Source organism: Epinephelus fuscoguttatus, linkage group LG20, assembly GCF_011397635.1.
Source record: "Epinephelus fuscoguttatus linkage group LG20, E.fuscoguttatus.final_Chr_v1".
Lineage (NCBI taxonomy): Eukaryota > Metazoa > Chordata > Actinopteri > Perciformes > Serranidae > Epinephelus > Epinephelus fuscoguttatus.
In genome coordinates, this window is record NC_064771.1 from 14,826,332 (window position 1) to 14,845,419 (window position 19,088).

Consider the following 19,088-nt stretch of genomic DNA (forward strand, 5'->3'; position numbering starts at 1 on the left):
TCGTCCCTAAAAAATAAAATAAAATAAAACATAAATAAATGAGTGGTATAATCTATTCACAGCATGCTTACATTAACACTCATGGTTCAAACATGACCTGCAGTTGTGCTATCAATTTATTATGAGTACATTTGAATGTCAGCCTAAGCTCCATAACTCATTAGTTCATCACCATTACCTACTTTATTGAAATATAGAGGTCATGTGACCGAAAGCTTACTGAACATGAGTGACTAATTAGACCCTAAATACAAACAGCACAACTTCATTTACATTTAAAAATAAAAGTGTTGTGCACTGATCATTCACAGATTTAGGTATGTACATCAACAACAAGGTGATATGCAAATGTGGAACACAGATGGAGAGCAGACAGAGGAGCAGTTTGATGGTTAAGAGGAGTATTGAGACCCATACTGCATGAGGAGTGGCTCCTTCTCTCCTCTCTCCAGGTTGGAAAAGTTAAGAAGAATCTTGCTTTGACCTTCAGAGTCTTGTTTCTTCAGGAATAAAGCGTTACTGGAAGTGACAACCTGCAAAAAAATCACATATGTCCAGATAAATGTTATAAAATATGACTCTGTTAAAGTTGCTTTTATATTATATACAGATCTTTAGTCTGAAGAATGATAGTCAGTCCAGTAACAACTTATCTGAAAGTTCCCTGTGTGCCACACACAATTTGTTGCTCAGGCATAATGTATTTCTGGGCACAGACAGCCTCCTTGTGGTCATAAACTGCATTCAGATGCAATTACTGAAGCTCTCTATTAGCATTTAGATTCTACTTATCAGAGCTAATGGGGACAAACACACATTCATGATGATTTACTGCTATACATGATAAAGCACTTCACTTTTACTACCGCTTTACTGAAACTTGACCCAGTTTTTCTAAGTGCATATGCATTAAACCCAGTTTGATCACATCACTTTTATAGTCACAACTTTGTTCCACTTTAAAATCTTGGTAATAAAGAGTTACACTGAAAAACAGAACAATGCTTTTTACAGTGTAAGCTGGCATTGTGAGATGCTGCAACACTTTCACTTCTATATACCTGTGATCTGTTGTGATGACGAGGGTGGCAGGCGATGACTGTGATAAAGGAGAAGGTTGCAACAAGAATGGCAGCGCATGACAGGATGAAGAACATGTGGGTGTTACCTGCAATTCACACAGGAAAAAAATGAGTGTGTTGTTTTTAAATAACACTTTAACAATGTCTTATTTAATGCAGTTCATTTTGTATTTTGATGTGGTTCCATGTGTTTCTTATTTTGACGTATTTTAATTTGAAACTGGGTATCATAGTTAGGGAGATATTCATGTTGAGGAGGAAATGATCAAGTAGCTTTAAGAGTTGCTATTTAAATACCCAGGCTGTTCATATTGGTATCAGAAGGTCAACAGATCACTTAAAGGTCTAGTGCAGGGGTGTCAAACATACACAACAAGGTTGAATGCAGCCCACTAGATGACTCAGGAGCAAGGTAAACAATGTGTATTTCATGTGAAATTCTGCTTCAGAGGCTTTTCCACCTTGACCAGAATACAGTTCTCTGATATACATGAATACTTACTACGACCATGTTTAAAGATCTTGAACATTGTGTTAAATATTGTCAGTTAGCGGCTTCATTTCAAAAGAATCTGTATCAGGAAATGTGTGGAGACGTGCACTCCTGGTCTAGTGTGTAGGATTTGGTGGCATCCGAAGCATGTGATACTTATACTCCTGAATGCCTTGCTTCTCTTCAGCTCCCCTACACCATTATCAGTGTGCAACACTAGCTAACAATAGCTTAGAAATGGAGTCCGCATATGTAAAAAAAAAACAGCCACCACCCACCACAACACAAAGACTCCAACATAAACTCCACATAAGCACAAAAAAATGAACATAAAAACAAACTAGAATGTGACAACGTCATGGGAAACCACGGTGAAACCAGCAGGCCATTTGAGTCTTTGTTTGGTTTTGCCAAAACCATTCTGGGGATCAAAACCGACCCGGAGTTGGGTTTCTTCCTATAGGGCACGTAAGCTACTGCAAAGCATGTCGAATATATTATGATATTGATGTTTCTGCAGACTAATGTTTGCTTGTTCGCACCTACAGAGTGTGAGCAACAAGATGCTGACGACAGTTCATGTAATGGACATCAGAGTCATTAATAACAAGGATTTTCTGAAAATGACACCTAGTACCTTTGGATTTAAGTTGCTTTACATTCATTCATGGTATGAAAGTGCAGTATATCTGAAAAAGAGCTCATCTGAATTAAAGTGAGTCATGTGAATAATGTTAAAGTCTCATTCAGTATCTGGACCACACAGTAGAAGCTCTAACAGCAATGCAGTCCATGGATGGGAAGTGAAAGCCCATGAGTGTCAGTTTATTTTCTGTATGGATTTATGACCATGTTTAGCATGGTAAGTAATCATACCACATAATGTGGCTGTCTATAAAATGCCACAGCAACAGAAGTCTTCAATACCAAGCCCAAATTTCCAAATGTCCCTGCTTACCAGCAAATAGGACACTGACACAAAAAGCTGGTTAATATCAGTTCTAGTTGGATCACAACAGCAGCGAATCAATTCAACACAGCAGACATGTGCTAAGCTGTAAGATCAATCTCTGCCTGGATTCCTCCATTTTCAAAGTCCTTTCTCTGTCTGTGGAACTAACACAGCACATGGTAGGTTTTATCTGAGACACCTCGAGACACCACACGCCAGCTTCTCTTAGTTCTAGAGTATATATAGACAGTGCAGCAGACAGCAGACCGGTGGTTTCACTGTTATCTTACCTGTTCAATAAGTATAATTTTGGCCTCTTTTACCTGTCATTCAAACCACCCATCCTCTCAGAATGGATTTGTACATTTTGACTTTGACTCTTGAACAAATACAGTCCAGAGTTTCCTAAACTCTCATAGAGACCATGTTTGATTATGAAAAAAATCACTCAAGTTTTAAGGTTTTATATTATTCTAAGAATAATATATAATTTAGAAAGCAATACTCTGTCTCATAGCCTCTTGGCCTGCAGGTATTTGTGTTTGTGTGCATCACCACTCACTGCTCCTCCTGACATAAAGGCTGAAGGAGGTCTGCAGCTTGCTGATGTCATTGCGGACGTTGATTTCCAAGCAGTGAATGCCGGTTGAGGTGAAGGTGTGGTTCAGTCGTAGGATGTTTCCATACAGCCTGGTCAGCGTGCAGCTCCCCGTCGTGTCTGGAACACAGTCGGGCAGGAAACGCCAGCACACCCACAAAGGAGGACTTAACACACACACACACACACACACACACACACACACACACGTACAGGAGAGAGGTGTCATAATGTTTTACCTGTATTGGTCAAGCATATTAAATTGTCAAATTTCAAATTAAATTCTTAAATATTAAAGAGGTGAAGAGATAAGATGATATTGACACTGAATATGTCAAATTCAAAGGATAACCTGTCTTTAATTGCAACAAACACAAAATTTAAAAGTACAGCTTACCTTCCATCAACATGAAAAGCCAAAGTGGTGTTCTGAGACACCTCATAATCTGACGGCCCCTTCAGCTCGATGTTTTTAATGGCATCTACAAATTAATCACAGTTATTATCATCAAATTGTCACTGTCTTGGATTAGTTAAGACTCAATTTTATTTGGAAAAAATATAGCATACCTTTATATAAATCCATTTTGACAGTTAATATAGCAGTGTACATCTGATGGCACTCTAGTCTTTTGAGGGACTTTCTAGGATTAATTTCTAAGATAGGGGAGAGCGAGGTCAGTTGGGACATTTTTGTATTGACAGGTTTTTTAAAGTTCAACCCAAACGTGACACAATTTTATTGAATAAATTCTCCTAAAAAAAAAAAATTCAATTGAAAAAAAAAAAGTCTAAAGTTGCACACCTTACATTTATTCATAGCCTGAGTGTCAGACTGAAGCTCCCACAACCTTCAGTCTGACATGGCTTTCATTGAAGGCGATTTACAAGGGGGAGGAAATTTGATTTTTCCCTAACCAATCAGTAGAGGTCGACGACTCACCCAGAATCTGACGTCATTAGTATCCATGCCTCGGGGATGCTGAAAACAAGTGAGCATTGCCCGTTTAAAATGTCTCTGTTGTCGTGCACGCCCAGCTGCATCGCTGTTAAATCCAGTTTAGCAGCTTCCTTAATTTGGTTCTCCATTAACACAAGTAGTGGCGAAATACCTCGATAGCATCGTTAATGTGGTCTGTAGGATCTGTAGCGGTCGCCATTGTTGCTATCCTCACCAGTTACCCACCAGCGTACAGCTTGACATCAGCGTGGCGCTGATTGGCTAATCGCTAGACCCGCCCCCACCCCCCGCGTTCATTGGTCCGTCCAGCGTTTGGACGAGATAAATCGCAAATTCATTAAAGTATGCCAGACCAGAGATGCAAGCCTACTCAGTTGAATGGGCGGGGTCTATGGTCTGGAACCAGGCTAATTTATTCACACATTTCTTAAAGAAAAAGAAAATATTTGATAAAAAAAAAAATCATAAAATTATTTTATTTTAATAAATTAGTGGCATCTGGCTGTCCTCTGAGTCTTTCTTTTAGTGGCACCTATTAGCTCAATGTAGTTACCATAGGCTACATGTAGCCTATTGGCTATTGTATTATTTTGAAAAAAAAAAGAAACATTAATAACAACAACTTGAGAGTTTAAAAAAAAAGTCAAATAGTTGAATATGCTCAGGGCTTGACATGTAGGCCTATACAAAGTTAATGCATGTTTACACGCTACTTTAATTCAGCTTATCAGTTTAAATCTCTTAATTGATTAAAAGCGTCACTCAGTGACTTCACAGTGGGTCTTATCCAATTAGGAAAAGCCTTTGTCTTGTTTTTGTTTACTTTTTGTTGATTTGTAATGAGATTGGAACTATATACAATCCAAGCCACCCCCGGGTTACTGTCTGAACTGTCCCAGTTATAGCAGACACACTTAACATGGACACCAGCATCAACTGATATGTCTGACAATCAGCTTTCCAATAATTTGATTTTTGTGTGTGGCATAACTAAACTGTATAGTGAAAGAAAAATAACAAAAGAGCCTAAATTTAATTACACATTGTAGACTTCAATCATAGTCAGAGGGTCTCCACTTTGAGGTTGAAAGTGAAGAGGGCGTGGCTAGTATGACCATGGCAAATGGTACAGTTGCTGTCTAACTTGCTAAAAAAGCATTGTCCCAACTGTACTACTGTTCCAACTGACCCCGTTCTCCCCTACTGAAGGTGTAACATTTGACTGACACCATACTTTGGGGCCTCGTCATGTTCATTTTGACATTGTAAATTGTAAGGCTAAATGAAAATTTAAAATTTAAAATAAAAAAAAAAAAAACTAAAATATAAAACTACAAACCGAGCACTTGGACATCCGTGGAGTAGACGTCAGTGATTGGAGGTGCAGATTTGGTCACATTCACTCCTACTTTAAGCCGCAGTGTGTAGTTCCCTGATGCTGAGTAATGATAGCGGACAACTGGCTCAGTCCCATGGATCACCTCTCTGCGTCAAAAAAAAAAAAGTATGAAATGATAAAGGAAAGCATCCTGAACCTTTGTTTATATTTCAAACATGCAAAGTTCTCATACCCATTCCCTAAGTCCCACGTATAGGTGAACTTTGCCTTGCTGAAATCCTTCTGGGGATCAAAGAGTTGAAACATGGTCTCAGTGGGAACATCTGAAGCCAGTTCTCCTGTGTCCCGCACATACGTGGCATTTCCTTCCATCTGATAGAAAACCAACTTCCCAGCGATATTTTCTGTTTGAAAGAAAGAAATGGTTATGAAGCAATGATGCATGTAAGAAAAGTGTAAATGAGGAATGTTGGACGACCTACCTAATTCTGTCAAAGGGTCTGTTGTCTCGGCCACACCCAGGATGACCAGGAGAAGGAACATCAAGATCCATGTGACATTTCCTCTGTAAGCATACATCCCACAGATTAAATAAGGGATCAAGAAATGCCATTTAACTTAAATGTAATAGATGTTAGATTTTTGCCTACCTGTCCATATCTGCAGGTCCTCTCACAGGAGGGCCTCAAGTAGAAATAAAGTTAATCCTGGGAGCAGAGTGGTTAGTCATGTGGGGGATGTGTGGCTCCCTCTGACTGCCTCTGAGATTCAGAGCATGCAGATGAGAGCTGTACAGGCTTGAAATTGTCACCATGCGTTTCAATCATGTGGCTTTGCTACAACAATCAGCTTTTGAGTAGGAGGCTCTGCCACGGGTCACATATGTTAGTGATGTGGAGCATCTGTCCTAGATGTGGTGAGTATTTCTGTTTTATTTTTTAAACAGAAAGGATGTCTAGTTCCAAATTTTGCTAAGGAAGGTAGAGGTGATATTGATGTCCACATGGTGGTGCTAACAACTCAAGAACTACCCAAAAGGCAGGTTATTCAAAGTGGCTGGTTACTGGTAGTATTCCTAAATTATGTTTAGATGAAGTTACCTGACTGATAACAGATAAATATGCACATCAGAAACCATGGATGGATTACTGAATGGGCCTACCAGGCATAGGCCCAGGAGCCAGGTGCAAAATGTTACTCAAATAAACACGTACAGACCAGGAAGGGACTCAAAATGACCACAAACAGACACAAAAGACCACAAAATAATGCAAAGTCAAAGTAAAGAGACTCCAAAAGAACTACAAAAACAACCAAAAAGAGACACAAATCAACCACGAAGAGACCCATTACCACAAAAGATGCATAACAACCACAAAGAAACACAAACCAACCACAATGTCTGTTTGTCTTTCTCGTCTGTAGGAGAGGCGGTGGAGCCTTTCGTATATCAGGTACCCACTGTCTCATAACCCACCCATGATAGAAACATTTCTTGTCGGCCTATATTCAGATTTGATTCTAAATGTCTCCCCCTTTCTCTTACATATACAGTAGCCTAAATAAAAAACAAAGAGAATTGTATGTATTAAGATATTTAAAATATAGTCCTAGTGAATAAAACCAAGCAGGTACATTTCATTATGTATTTTGTCCGGCTGAAATATCAAAGCTATGCTTGTATCAAAAGTTGGATTACCAATTAGGAATAGTGAGCAACTGTCTCGGGGCTCCCTACCTGCAGGGGCCCCAAAAGACCCTAATTCTTTTTTGTTTGTGGTCATTTGATTAATTGCAAAATTGTCTGAATAATGAATATGCATAACAAGGTTGTACTATCAAGTGAAATGGGGTCTTGCATTATTAATTATTCTTGAAGCCTTAGAGAATGGTCCTCGTGCTACTTTTCATTAAAATGATCCCAGTTCCACACAATTAGCTGTATGGATTTAAAAATTTTGAAAATAAATAAGTAAAATAAAAGAAAATTGCACTAGTGTCTCACTGATACTCTGTATTGGCAAGTAACCTTAGTTTAGGTATCAGAATTGGTGTTGAGAGAGAAACACGGAAGAAAAACTGTTTGCCCTCTGGCTCCTGACCACATTAATCCAGTCTGTTTGCATACACATATACAATATGTTTCCAACAACACCTGTGAGGATGAGAACTGTGCTATGTTTTTTGGCCATCCTTGAGTACAGGCTACACAATATGATAATACTTTGCAATGAGAATTATCATGTAGTTTTACTCCGGTCATGATATGTGATGCCTTTAAGTCTCAAAAAATCAGGCTGGTGATGATACTCTAATGGCCTTTTAACGAATGAAGTCACCCCAGCAGGCCATGGACAGCCATGCTTTACATTAAAAGCCAAACCATGTTGCCAAAATTACCTTTCCCCCAACTTTCTAAAGCAATATGGTCTTTTTTTACTTCGCTTAATATGATACAAATGTCATCAAGTTGCGTAAGAACAGCATGTGAAAAACAACATATGGCCCATTTGACTCAGTGGTGGAAATCATATTTACCCATGTACTGGACTTAAAATACAATTTCTAAGGTTCATGTAGGCCTATCTTACATAGAATCCATATAATTATGATTTCTCCTTTTACTCCATTGCGTTTCAGAGAGCATTTTATACATCATTGTAGTATTTGAGAGCTACAGCTAGTTACTTTACAGATTAAGATTTAAAATACAAAACATGTGAGGAGTTCATATGGTATTGCTAAATGCTGTTATCATGTTGCATCAGATTAATAACACTAAATCATAAAACAATAATAATAATAACAATAACAACAATAATAATAACAATAATAACAACAATAATATTGTTATTTTACTTAAACGAAGGGATCTGAACAGGCAGTATAACCTCCACCACTACAGAGACTGCATTACAGTACAATCATTTGCATCACAGCGCCCTCTTGAGGCCGACTGGCGCACTTCATCTTAACACCAGACCATGAGCCAAAATGATTCGTGCCTTTAAAAGACGTTTTTATATCGGACATGTAGAGACACACAGTCTCATAAACTTTTTCATTCTACCACGCGCAGAACTTGCGCAACACCTATCGTGACGTCACGCCTCGCTCCCTCCCCTCATGCTCCCCCCGCCCTCCCCATCAGCAGCCACCGCACGGGGAAGTCTCTTGGTGTCAGTCAGTCAGTCAGTCAGTGCGCGCCACCGGCTGCTGAGCGTCTCTCTGCCCGCATGTACGGAGTGAGGGTACAGACAAGGAGCAGGGCCGGCTGTGGGATTTAATATTCGGATTGAGTGAGCACCTGGATTATCCAACACACCGTTTTTATTTTCTTTCGTTGTTGTTTTTTATTTGTATTTGTTTTTAATTCCGACTTCTGGGTTTGAGAAACAACCTGTCATCATGTCTCGGGCTCCGGATGATGTGAGCAAGCTCACAGAAAGTACATACAAGGTGAGTGAAGTTTGATTGCATATAGGGACACACAGTAATCGACAAGTGATGGATATGATGTCTGGGTTGTGATAAAGGCTGGGGGGGGGTCAGCTTTTATAAAATGGGTTAAGAGTCAGGTTTGTCACAGAGATAGCAATACTATATATATATTTTTAATTATAGTGTGCTTGTGCTTTTATTATATATCTTTCTGCTTTCACACTGTAAAAAATCATTTGATTGAGCACCTGAAACTTTCTGTAGTTGTTCAAAAGGGCTATAAAGTATGTTTGTACTCTGATAACAGTTTATAAAGTCCAATAACAACAACAAAAAGTCAATATTTTATTATCAAAAGATGCATAAAACACAGCAAACCACAGAGCAGTCAAAGCCCCCTATTCTGTCTGTCTGACATGTGATGAAACTAAATAAAGTTTTTCCCATCAATCCAACCTGTTGTGGCTTGCCATGACATGATTTGATCAATAAATATAGGTTTTATCTTGAGTACCCAAGATTAATCTAATCAAGTCCACACTGCTGCCACTCAGTTGTGATAAACAGCTGATAGTGTGTAAGGGTGTGTGGGGCTGTGTTTCTGTCCCTGTGAGGACCACATGTCATTAAAATCCTAAAGAAACAAGTTAAGAGTATAGTTAGTGGGTTTATAAAACAATATGGGGCTGGGTTTGATTGTAGAATTAGGTTTAAATACTAGTTTGTGTCCTCCCTGGATTAGGAATACAAAGTGTGTGTGTGTTGTGTGTATCAGTGTGTGTTCAGAGAGTCACACCAGTGGTTTACAGTGTGCCACAGTTTCAGCTGGGAGAGAGAGAGACAGAGAGAGAAAGAAAACAAGGAAACCTGTTTCCCTTTTCTCTCTCCTCCTCTGCTCTGTTCTTCATGTAAAATCATACCTGCTCCTTCATTGTTCTATTGAGGGCGTGCCAGGGGAATAGAGACAGGGAGGTGAACAGCACTTGATTGTTGAGGCGTTTCAATAGAGAGAGACAGAGAGGGAGAGAGCGGGGGCTGGGGCTGGGAGAGTGATGAGGTCCATGCCGCAAATAGCTGCAACTTTGTGTGGGACTTTGCTCTTTTGAGGGAGTTGTAAAGCACACGTGAGGGGTCAAGTTAAAGATTGAAAGTTTTATTGTTCTCACATGGTGGTATTAATAGAGCTATGGCATAAACACTTGCACTTGTTTTCATGTATTTCTCCTCTCCGCCCACTCCCACAAAAATAGCCTCATGAGTTTATTATTCACGACAGGTCCTTTTTTTTTTTTTTTTAAAGAAAATTAGAGATGTTTGTGAGTGTGCGAATGAGAATGTGACTGGTTAAACTATATGATTAGATCAGGAATGGAGCAGTTGTGATTGTTTATCTCCTGCTCTTTGTTCCAGAATGTGATGGAGCAGTTCAACCCAGGCCTGAGGAACCTGGTCAACCTCGGGAAAAGCTATGAGAAAGCAGTCACAGGTAAACATGTAGCATGATCCCTAATGATCTATAAGTCTAATCAAAAAGTTTGTTTTTAATAAAATTTCACCAGTGCACAATATCATCCAGCAAGTCTCCTTGTCAATAACTCGGTGATGTTTGTCTGTCTCCCCATGCAGTGATGACTCTTGCTGGGAAGGCCTATTTTGATGCAGTCTCAAAGGTCGGAGAGAACGCTATTGTGTCTCCAGTCTCCAGAGAGCTTGGTGAGTTTCATGCCTGTCCAGGTTAAAACCACCCACAGTGAGTGAACTCCCAAGGGAGTCTGACTGATATCCATATTTGAATGTCCCTGTGGTGAGAGCTTGAAGACGATAATGATTCATCACCTTCATTTCTGTTGAAATGTGCTTAGAGGAAAAGTTTGACATTTTTGAAAGTATGCTTATTCACTTTCTTGCTGAGGGCTGGACATGATAATCGACTCCACTCTCCTGTCTGTACGGCAAATTTAAAGATAGAGCTAGCAGCAGGCTAGCTTAGCTTAGTACAAAGACTGGAAACATGGGGAAACAGCTAGCTTGGATCTCGTTGAAGGTAACAAAATCCGCCCACCATCCCCTCTAAAGCTCACTTATCAACATGATATGTCTCATTTGTTTATGTGCTACAAAAACCTAAGTGGAAAAAAACAATTTGTGGTTTTGCAGTATGTTATATTTCCGAGTATAGACCAAATCACTGTGATGTCATGCTAACAACAATAGTTACTTCGGCGTTGACAACTTGACAACGTGAAATCTGCAAACTTGTTTATTTCTGTCATCATTTTCAGTCACAAATTTAACATTTAAACATGTATAATTAAACACATCAGTCCAACCTATCTGGTATTTCTGCTGTGCTTTTTATGTACGTTACTGCTTTGCTAGCACCTTTGCTAACCAAAGCTACTAGCACAGAAGCTAAACAATGTACTGCTGTGGACAGGGGCCACAATATGATTTGGCCACCTTAAAAGCCAATATCAGTCTAAGTGTACACTATATTTTGAATATTTTCATTGCTTTACATTGTACACTAAGTGATCGAGGCAGTGGTAGACCAGCAACTCCTGTGTTCTGCGAAGTAAAATTACCGTTTTTGCCAATGGAGTCTGGTGGCTTTAATATAACGGCTTTAGTTATCCGTTGGAAATTGTTGTCTGAAGGTAACGTAAAGCCAAGAAAATATTCTAAATATAGCATATACTTCAACAGATATTAATCTTTATAGGTGGACCTTTTTTAATTAATTGAGGCAGCATTTAATCTACATGACGCAGGGGGGTTCTACCTGGAAATTACTGTAAAACAAACACTGTGATTCAGTCTATTTCTTGGCCAGGAGCAGTGACGTCTTGAAGGTAACCTGGCAACCTTACTGTGAAGACTCCCGGAAGTCACTGCTCCTGGCCAAGAAATAGCCCTGTGTCATACAAAGTAAATAAATGCAAAATAATGTCTTAATTAGTGAGGGTTAGTCTTTATGCTAAGCTTAGCTAACGTACTGTAGCCTTATGTGCATCACATAGACACACACACAGAGTGGTTTCAATCTTCTTATCTAACTCTTGGCAAGAAAGTAAATAAGTGTATTTCCCAAAATGTCTAATTTATTCACCATGAAATGATGAAAGTGACTTTTTCACTCACATCACTACCCTTATTTCACCCAAACATCTCACCAAATAATGGCAGCTGGACACTTTTCCTATACAAATTTATCATGGTGGCATATTTTGCCTGCATGCAACAACCATTTCAAATGCAAGTATATCATTCAAACATCTGGAATTTTTTTTTTTTTTAATTGAACCCTTGTTGCACAGTAGCAGCAGAAATTCATTACCGTCTGCTCTCTACCTCTCTCTGATTGAAGTGCTTCCTCTGTCCCTTTTCTGAGGCTGCAATCAAGCTTTTACTGGTTGTTTTTCATCCATCCTGTGACTCATCTCCAATTATCCTATTAGTGCTGAAATTCGGAGCTGACCTACTTTGTCCAGGGGTCCTCATTCTGTGCTATTACGGTTCATCAAGTTAGTTGTTTTCTTATTCTGCTGCGTCACTCCCTAATGCAGGGGTTAACAAATTGGCCTCATGTACGCTCAGGTTGATGTGACGGGCACAGAATCAGAGCAGGGCAGCGAAAATGGAAAGATAATGCTCTGTCATTTAGCCCGAGGTCTTTCAAAAGGAAAATTGTGACCACAGTGAACATCACGTGACTAAGTCTTTTTTTTTTTTTAGATGTGGCATTTGCATTGCTTCGAGTAATAAACAATATTTGATGAAATGTCAGACTAGGTGAGATGATGTTCACAGAGCTGTCACTGTGTGAAAGAGACAAGATTAGTCCTGTCTGTCACGTTTGGTGAAAATGTAAATAAGGGAATAAGGAAGTTAGTATAATTCCAAGGCAGCGTAGCTGAACATCAGCGCAGTGTCAGTGTCTGAAAATGAAGAGAATGGAGAATATGTTTCGCAATGCTAAATGGATCCAGTGTTGCCAAAACATTCAGACACCCAGATATTACTTTTACTCCGTCAGTCAGAACAATTTTCTGCCTATTTTTCTATTAAGATTCTATTCATTTCTTGCACATTTTTCTAAAACGTACAATAATAACATGTAAACAGAGCAGGCTTTCATGTGTAGATACACAGGTTAGACTTTGTGATGTTAAAAAAAGCTTTCTAACTAGCCATTATGATACCAACAATATAGGCTAAACGTATAATACCCCTCTAGCTGCATATTAGTGAAACAACCTCCATACTCTGCTATCACGCAATGTTGGTCGAGTTTGTCGGGCCACACCTGTCACTTAACAATGCAAGTACATCAACGCTTCATTAAATAATATGTTCATACACGGTCAGACGGTGACATTTTCACTCCATGCCACAAACAATCAGGTGAAACAACTTCATAAATGCCGTATGCTTTGCCGTCTTTACTTTTGAATGTGGAAATTTTGCAGCTGTACTGTTGATGTTTATGTGCTTCTACAGCTTATTTTAGTGCAAAAAAATCAAAATGAAGGAGGACAAACAGACAAAACTGATGATTACAGATTGAAGTGATTATCTGGTTCTAATCTTAAAATCCATCTCAACATTAAAATCACTTCCAGTAAAAAGGCACATGTCTTGAACCCCCAGCTCGACCGTCATTCCTTGACTGCCTGGAATGGACGACAGCGAGACAGTGTGAATTCTCTCACACATTGCAGCAAGCAGAGTAGCAAACATGCTGAACAAATAGACAGACAGAGGAGGCTGTCTTCCCACCACTGATCCTCCTCAGCCCCCTGTTTTCTCCATCTGCCTCACCAAAACCCCGCTGCCGCTCTTTACTGTTTGTCTGTGGAGGTTTAAACCTTATGGAAAAATGATCACGCTCAATTCTTTTTTCCTCCGTCTTTATTGGTACAAGGGAATAAAACCAAAGGCATAAGACAGATTTATAGAATGATAGTACGTGTCATAACGCACAGGCTAAGACAGGACAGCTTTCTCCCTCCCTTCCTTGTAAATACTTATACAGAATTTACAGCTGCTTATTGTTGCCTCAAGTGAATCTTCATACCGCAGATACTTCATTTAGGCATAAAAGTCAAAGAATTGAACATAATTTCATTTAAATTGCACCACTGTCAAGAATGGCAGACTAAATTACTGAGTTGTTATGACTAGCCCTCAACTGCAGACACCTGTAAGATTTTTTCTCTGAAGCAAAAGGTTTTTTTCCCCCTCCCTTTGTGAATGGTATGGTGTAAAAAGCACTTGCGTCATTGTGGTTGGCAGGTATTTGCAGAAAGTTACCTGAGGCTTTTACTTCATACCATGCTGCTCCTATTCCGAGACTACAGTTTGTCCACATTTTCTCTTTGAAATTGGTGCTGTAATGGAGGTGAATAAGGAAAGACTTTTAGTCAAGTGTCACAGCTGGCCACAGACAGATGGGTGAAAACCTATAACTTGCTGTGCGATTTGATTTCCTTTTTCTTGACATTAAAAAACAACAGCATAGCCTGAAGGGAAAATCATCATGTTATCAGTTAGTTACTTGCAGAATTTCTGATAAAAGCCACCCTGTTGATAACCCTTAAATGAGATTTTCTCCCATGTCCTACTCAAATAACCATCTTATCCCAGCTACTCCATCTGCGATTATTAAATGTGCTTTCCCCAACTACTAACGTTACAATCAGTTACCCCAAATATTTGAAAATTTTAAAACTCAAAAATGTCCCTCCATGTAATGTTTGAAAGACAAAATAACAACCCTCCCCTTACAACTTAAAAGAGCAGCAGCTAATGTCGGCCATTGTTAGCTAACGTGTATTGCTGTGTGACTAGAAGCTAATGGTGGCTAATGTTTGCGAACGTGTATTGTAATATTATGTTAATATTATGTAATATTAGCTAACGTATATGCTGTGTAACCACTAATGATGGCTAATGTTAGCTAACATATTGCAGTGTCACTGATGGCTAATGGTGGTTATTATTAGCAATATATTGTTGTGTAACCAGTGGTGACTAATGTTAGCTAACCAGTATTGCAATGTAACCAGTAGCTAATGGTGACTAATGTTAGGTAACATATATCACTGTGTTACCAGTAGCTAATGGTGGCTAATGTTAGCTAACGTATATGCTGTGTAACCAGTAGCTAATGGTGGCTAATGTTAGCAATCTTAAGAAAGATATTGCTGCGTTTACTGGCTGCTGAGTTAATTTGCTCTTTTTATTGCTCTTCTCTACTTTTTCTTCTCTGCATTTTAGCAGGTATCATTTTAGCATGAATATACATCTTACTTTTTTCACAAAAGTTAAAAAAGGTTAAGGAGTTTAAGACACCAGGTGCAACTGTAAAAAAATTTGGTTTTGATGTCATTACTCAAAAACCTCTTGAACTTTCTGAATACATTTTTGATGTAGGGAGCTTGTATCTGTGTTGTACTTGTTTCATTATTAAGTCATTAATTGTTTTTACAAGCAATATTATGGTCACATAAAAACTCTGAAAGTCAAATGTTAATTCCAGTTTTATTAAAAAAGTATAATTAATCATATCAGGTATGAGACATTAGTTTCTCGGTTAGCACGCAGAGAGGGATCACTGCAGTGTTATTTGTAAATTGTGTGTTCAGAGGCATGCCTCGTTTCATGGTTCTGCCTCATTAAATGCCCTGTGTATAAAATGTCTAAAAATGAAATGGCTAACCAAGATGAATCTTGGTGTCAATAGGTTACTATTAAAATGCAAAAATAATTGTTGGAAAATGTGTTGCTCTTCAGCCAATATGGCAGTATTAAGACAACAAGTTAAGACAACTTCTGATTCATAGACTTCGAAGATTCTGAAAGCATGAGAAATTGGCTCTTGATGGGAATTAAACCAGGGTCCCCCAGTATGAGAGGCAAAAGTTTTAACCACTGGACTATAGGCCTGCCACAAAATGTACAGGTAATAGAGTGTACATAGACATTTAAAATGAACACAAAAAACTCTTCTGTTTCTTGTTTTAATGTCATTGCCAAGCCATTTTGATGGTGTCTGTGTCAGTTGTAACACAGTGTTACAACTGATGCCAACCATATCACCCACGACAGAAGCTACTCTGTTTGCCAGAAACAACAAAGCTGATATCTGACGCTATTCAAATGTTAGACAACAGAATGGTCATCAAAACTAGACAGGTCTTTGTAGACATTTAAGGTTAAAACAGTATGAGGAAAATGCTGTAAAACAATTACTTTTATACCTTAAAAATGAGTCTTGGCAGAAAAACGTTAACAAGTATGAAACACCAGTTTGCATAATTAGTTTTAATAATGAGGTTCTGTCTCATTTCTGATTTGCGCAATTTGAGATGTTATGATTGCCCTGTTTCCCCTGGTCTCCCCTGCTTCCTCATGTTTGTTTTAAAAATTTAATATTCCATTAGTTTTTGAGGCCACAGTAGGCACTGTTCAGCCAATGTTTTTTCTTGTTTTAAAGCTACTAGTTTCACATGTAAAATTACACGATTGTAACATTCATCAGCATGTAGATTTGTTTTTGTTGTCATTCATCTATGATACAGTACCCTGGCAGTGCAGCCGGTGTGCCATACTTCTGTATATTTAAAAGTCATAGTTTTCAGTGGGTGTACAATTAGAAACTTCCTGTGCATTAGGCCACGACTGGACTCCACAGGGAGTTGCCATTCCACTCTGAAAAGCAGCAGGTATTGAGGGACTGAAAATGTTACAGGAGAAAGAATAGCACCATCCCCACCCCTTCCACCTTTTCTCTGCGCTGTTTGTCACGCCTCAGTCGAAATTGTTTTTTGAAATATTGAAGTACACTGTCAGCATGAGAAGAATGGTAATGTCAGCCGGAGCAATTTTTTTTCTCCCCAGGGAATGAGGATTCAAAACGGAGAGACCACTGAGTGTTTCCTGCAGATAGCTTCGGTAACAGATTTTGGCTTTTGAGAGTTATTTTTTCATAACGGAAGGTTGATGTTATGGTTAATAAGAGTTTGTGACATTTCAAACATCTGGCTTAGAGCTATTTCACTGGACTGTTTTGCTTTCTAGGCACAACATACACTAAGTCTTTATCATTAGTACATGATGGGCAATTTATCTTTTATTACAGACACAACATCACCAGAAGCACCAACTATAAATTGTTCCCAAAAGTCAGTGAAAAGTCAGTTTTCCCCTGCATTATATTTTGTGTCTGACAAAACCCGGAGCAGACTCATTTATCCAAAGAATAACTTGTCTGGTGCAAAGTTAGTCTAAGAACTTGTTCATTTTCTTTGCAACAGTAGGTAGTTCACTTGGAGAAGAACAGCTCAGCTTTTCTTGAAACCAGTGCAACCTGTCCTCATGGTCCTTATGGTTTGCATGATATCCACTTAATGTAAAGTTACATAGGTAGTGTTTAGGCAAATATCAGCACCTCTAAATTATTAACATATCTTTTTTGTCTTATCGTATAAGTGAGGAATCAGGATTATCTTTACTCTTGAACAGAGGCAGGCTTATTGTGTGTTCCTGTTTTCAGTCTTTATGCTAAGCTACCAGTCTCCTGGCTTCAGCCACATACTTTGGGTATGTTTGGATACTCACTTCAAGTGCTGGAGCGCACTCTGGCACAAACTGGACCGTTCATAAATTTGGAGGGCTGTTGGAATGTACCATTTGGTTATTCAGAACACCACACTCTTGGAGCAGTAGAGCGTACTCTGGGCACTCTGTCTGGGGAGACGGAGCAGCAGAACGCCAAGCGGAGTGAATGTGTGATTAACTTAATGGTTCATTAATTCATGTAGAACTAGAATGCTCTGTTTCTTCGAACAACAGGCTCTCATTTAAGTGTAGAGCGTCGGATTGGATTTACAAACCCACCCTTAGTATACTGACATAAAAGTGGTATTGATTGTCTCATCAGGAAAGTGTGTAAGTATGTTTTCCCCAAAATGTTTCCTCAAATTACTTTAAAAATGGATGGGTGGTATCAGCTCTACTGTTTGTGATGCAGAGGACCATTAGTTGAACCATATGGCATAAATGTATCTGGGCCACTAAAACATCAGGGTCAGTCACACAGACACAGATTGTTTTCCCAAACCAGGCATAGACTGTTGAAAACAAATAAAATAGAGGAGGGTGGAGGTTGTTTTCAAAGAGTCCACTCATTGTTCAGTCAGTTATGACTCCTCTCGTCACACTCCACAGCTCTCTAATGATCCCAGACCTCAAACACCCTCATTCTACATCCAACATTAAACTAAAGGTTCCCCAGTACACTGGGAGTTTCCTCCAAGGGACCTCTAAAGAGACTAGAGACTCACTTACCACACTATAAACCATAACGCTGGAGCATCTAAAACCCTGTCACACCTCAGTCCTTTCACAAAAATATCCTCTGATTCTTTTTTAACCCTACAGCTCACTCAGCATCTGAAGTCGTCAGTCTGCTGTTATAGATTTCAACCTATACAAGAACATGTGAAGCACACATGCCATTTATAAGCTTATTCGAGGTTTGCCTTCATTTGTTGTATTAAGTAAATAGAGATTTATTGTTGATGCTCTGGGCTGCAGTTATTTTTATGTGGTCTAGTAATAAATGATGTTTTGTGCTGTGTGTGATGGCAGGCCATTGCTCTATGTTAAGGAAGCTGTCACAGCTATTGATCTGCAGCAAACACAGTAGATATGCTAAATGGCAGTGGATGCTCAATTCAACAAACCATAATAAACCAAAAAAAGGTTGCTTTAGATCATCATTAGTGTGAGAAACAGATGATCTGTATTCAAGGTGGCATGTTTGATTGGTGATAATGATTGCAGGGTGTCAACCAAAGTGCACAAATCACATGCACTTTTCTGTACTCAGTGTGTGTGCGTAAATTGAGTGTATGTGGTAGAGCTGAAATGATGTTGGTTGATTGACTGACAGAAAATTAGTCAGCAACTACTTTCATAATCAATCCTTCTTAGGTCATTTTCAAAAGAAAAGTAGTGATAAAATGCCCAGTTATTTTAGTTATAACAGTATTATTTCAGCATTGTTCAACATTTTTAAAACGAGGTCAGGAGTTTTATATTAAAAGAGGTCCAGTTACTAAAATGTCCTCTCAGAAAAGGTCCGAACCTCATGTCTACATTGCATCCTATAGCCTACCCATATACATCTATCAAATTAAATCAGTACCATGCATTT

General features: G+C 38.9%; 2 protein-coding genes across 2 annotated transcripts in view; one reads left to right on the forward strand and one right to left on the reverse strand.

Moving 5' to 3' along the window:
• Positions 1-392: 392 nt before the first annotated feature.
• Positions 393-6,083, reverse strand: tmem130 (transmembrane protein 130). Its single transcript, XM_049564353.1, has 8 exons — positions 6,076-6,083; positions 5,908-5,990; positions 5,658-5,829; positions 5,426-5,571; positions 3,523-3,607; positions 3,090-3,292; positions 1,062-1,168; positions 393-533 (listed from the first exon to the last, which is right to left on the reverse strand). The coding sequence occupies exons 1-8, from the start codon at positions 6,081-6,083 to the stop codon at positions 393-395; spliced, it is 945 nt and encodes a 314-aa protein (XP_049420310.1).
• Positions 6,084-8,610: 2,527 nt separating this feature from the next.
• Positions 8,611-19,088, forward strand: part of baiap2l1a (BAR/IMD domain containing adaptor protein 2 like 1a) — a 34,395-nt gene continuing 23,917 nt past the window's right edge. The window contains exons 1-3 of the mRNA XM_049562599.1: positions 8,611-8,884; positions 10,277-10,352; positions 10,493-10,579. Of these exons, the coding sequence (XP_049418556.1) occupies positions 8,834-8,884; positions 10,277-10,352; positions 10,493-10,579 (214 nt within the window). The 5' untranslated portion in view covers positions 8,611-8,833. The remainder of the gene's footprint in view (positions 8,885-10,276; positions 10,353-10,492; positions 10,580-19,088) is intronic.

Bases quoted from the DNA above. Each gene is read 5' to 3' on its own strand.
- tmem130 (XM_049564353.1), bottom strand. The intron at 5,830-5,907 runs GTAGGTCGTCCA...TCTTTCAAACAG, and splicing joins AGACCCTTTGACAGAATTAG to AAAATATCGCTGGGAAGTTG. The intron at 534-1,061 runs GTATATAGAAGT...ATTTTTTTGCAG, and splicing joins GTCATCACAACAGATCACAG to GTTGTCACTTCCAGTAACGC.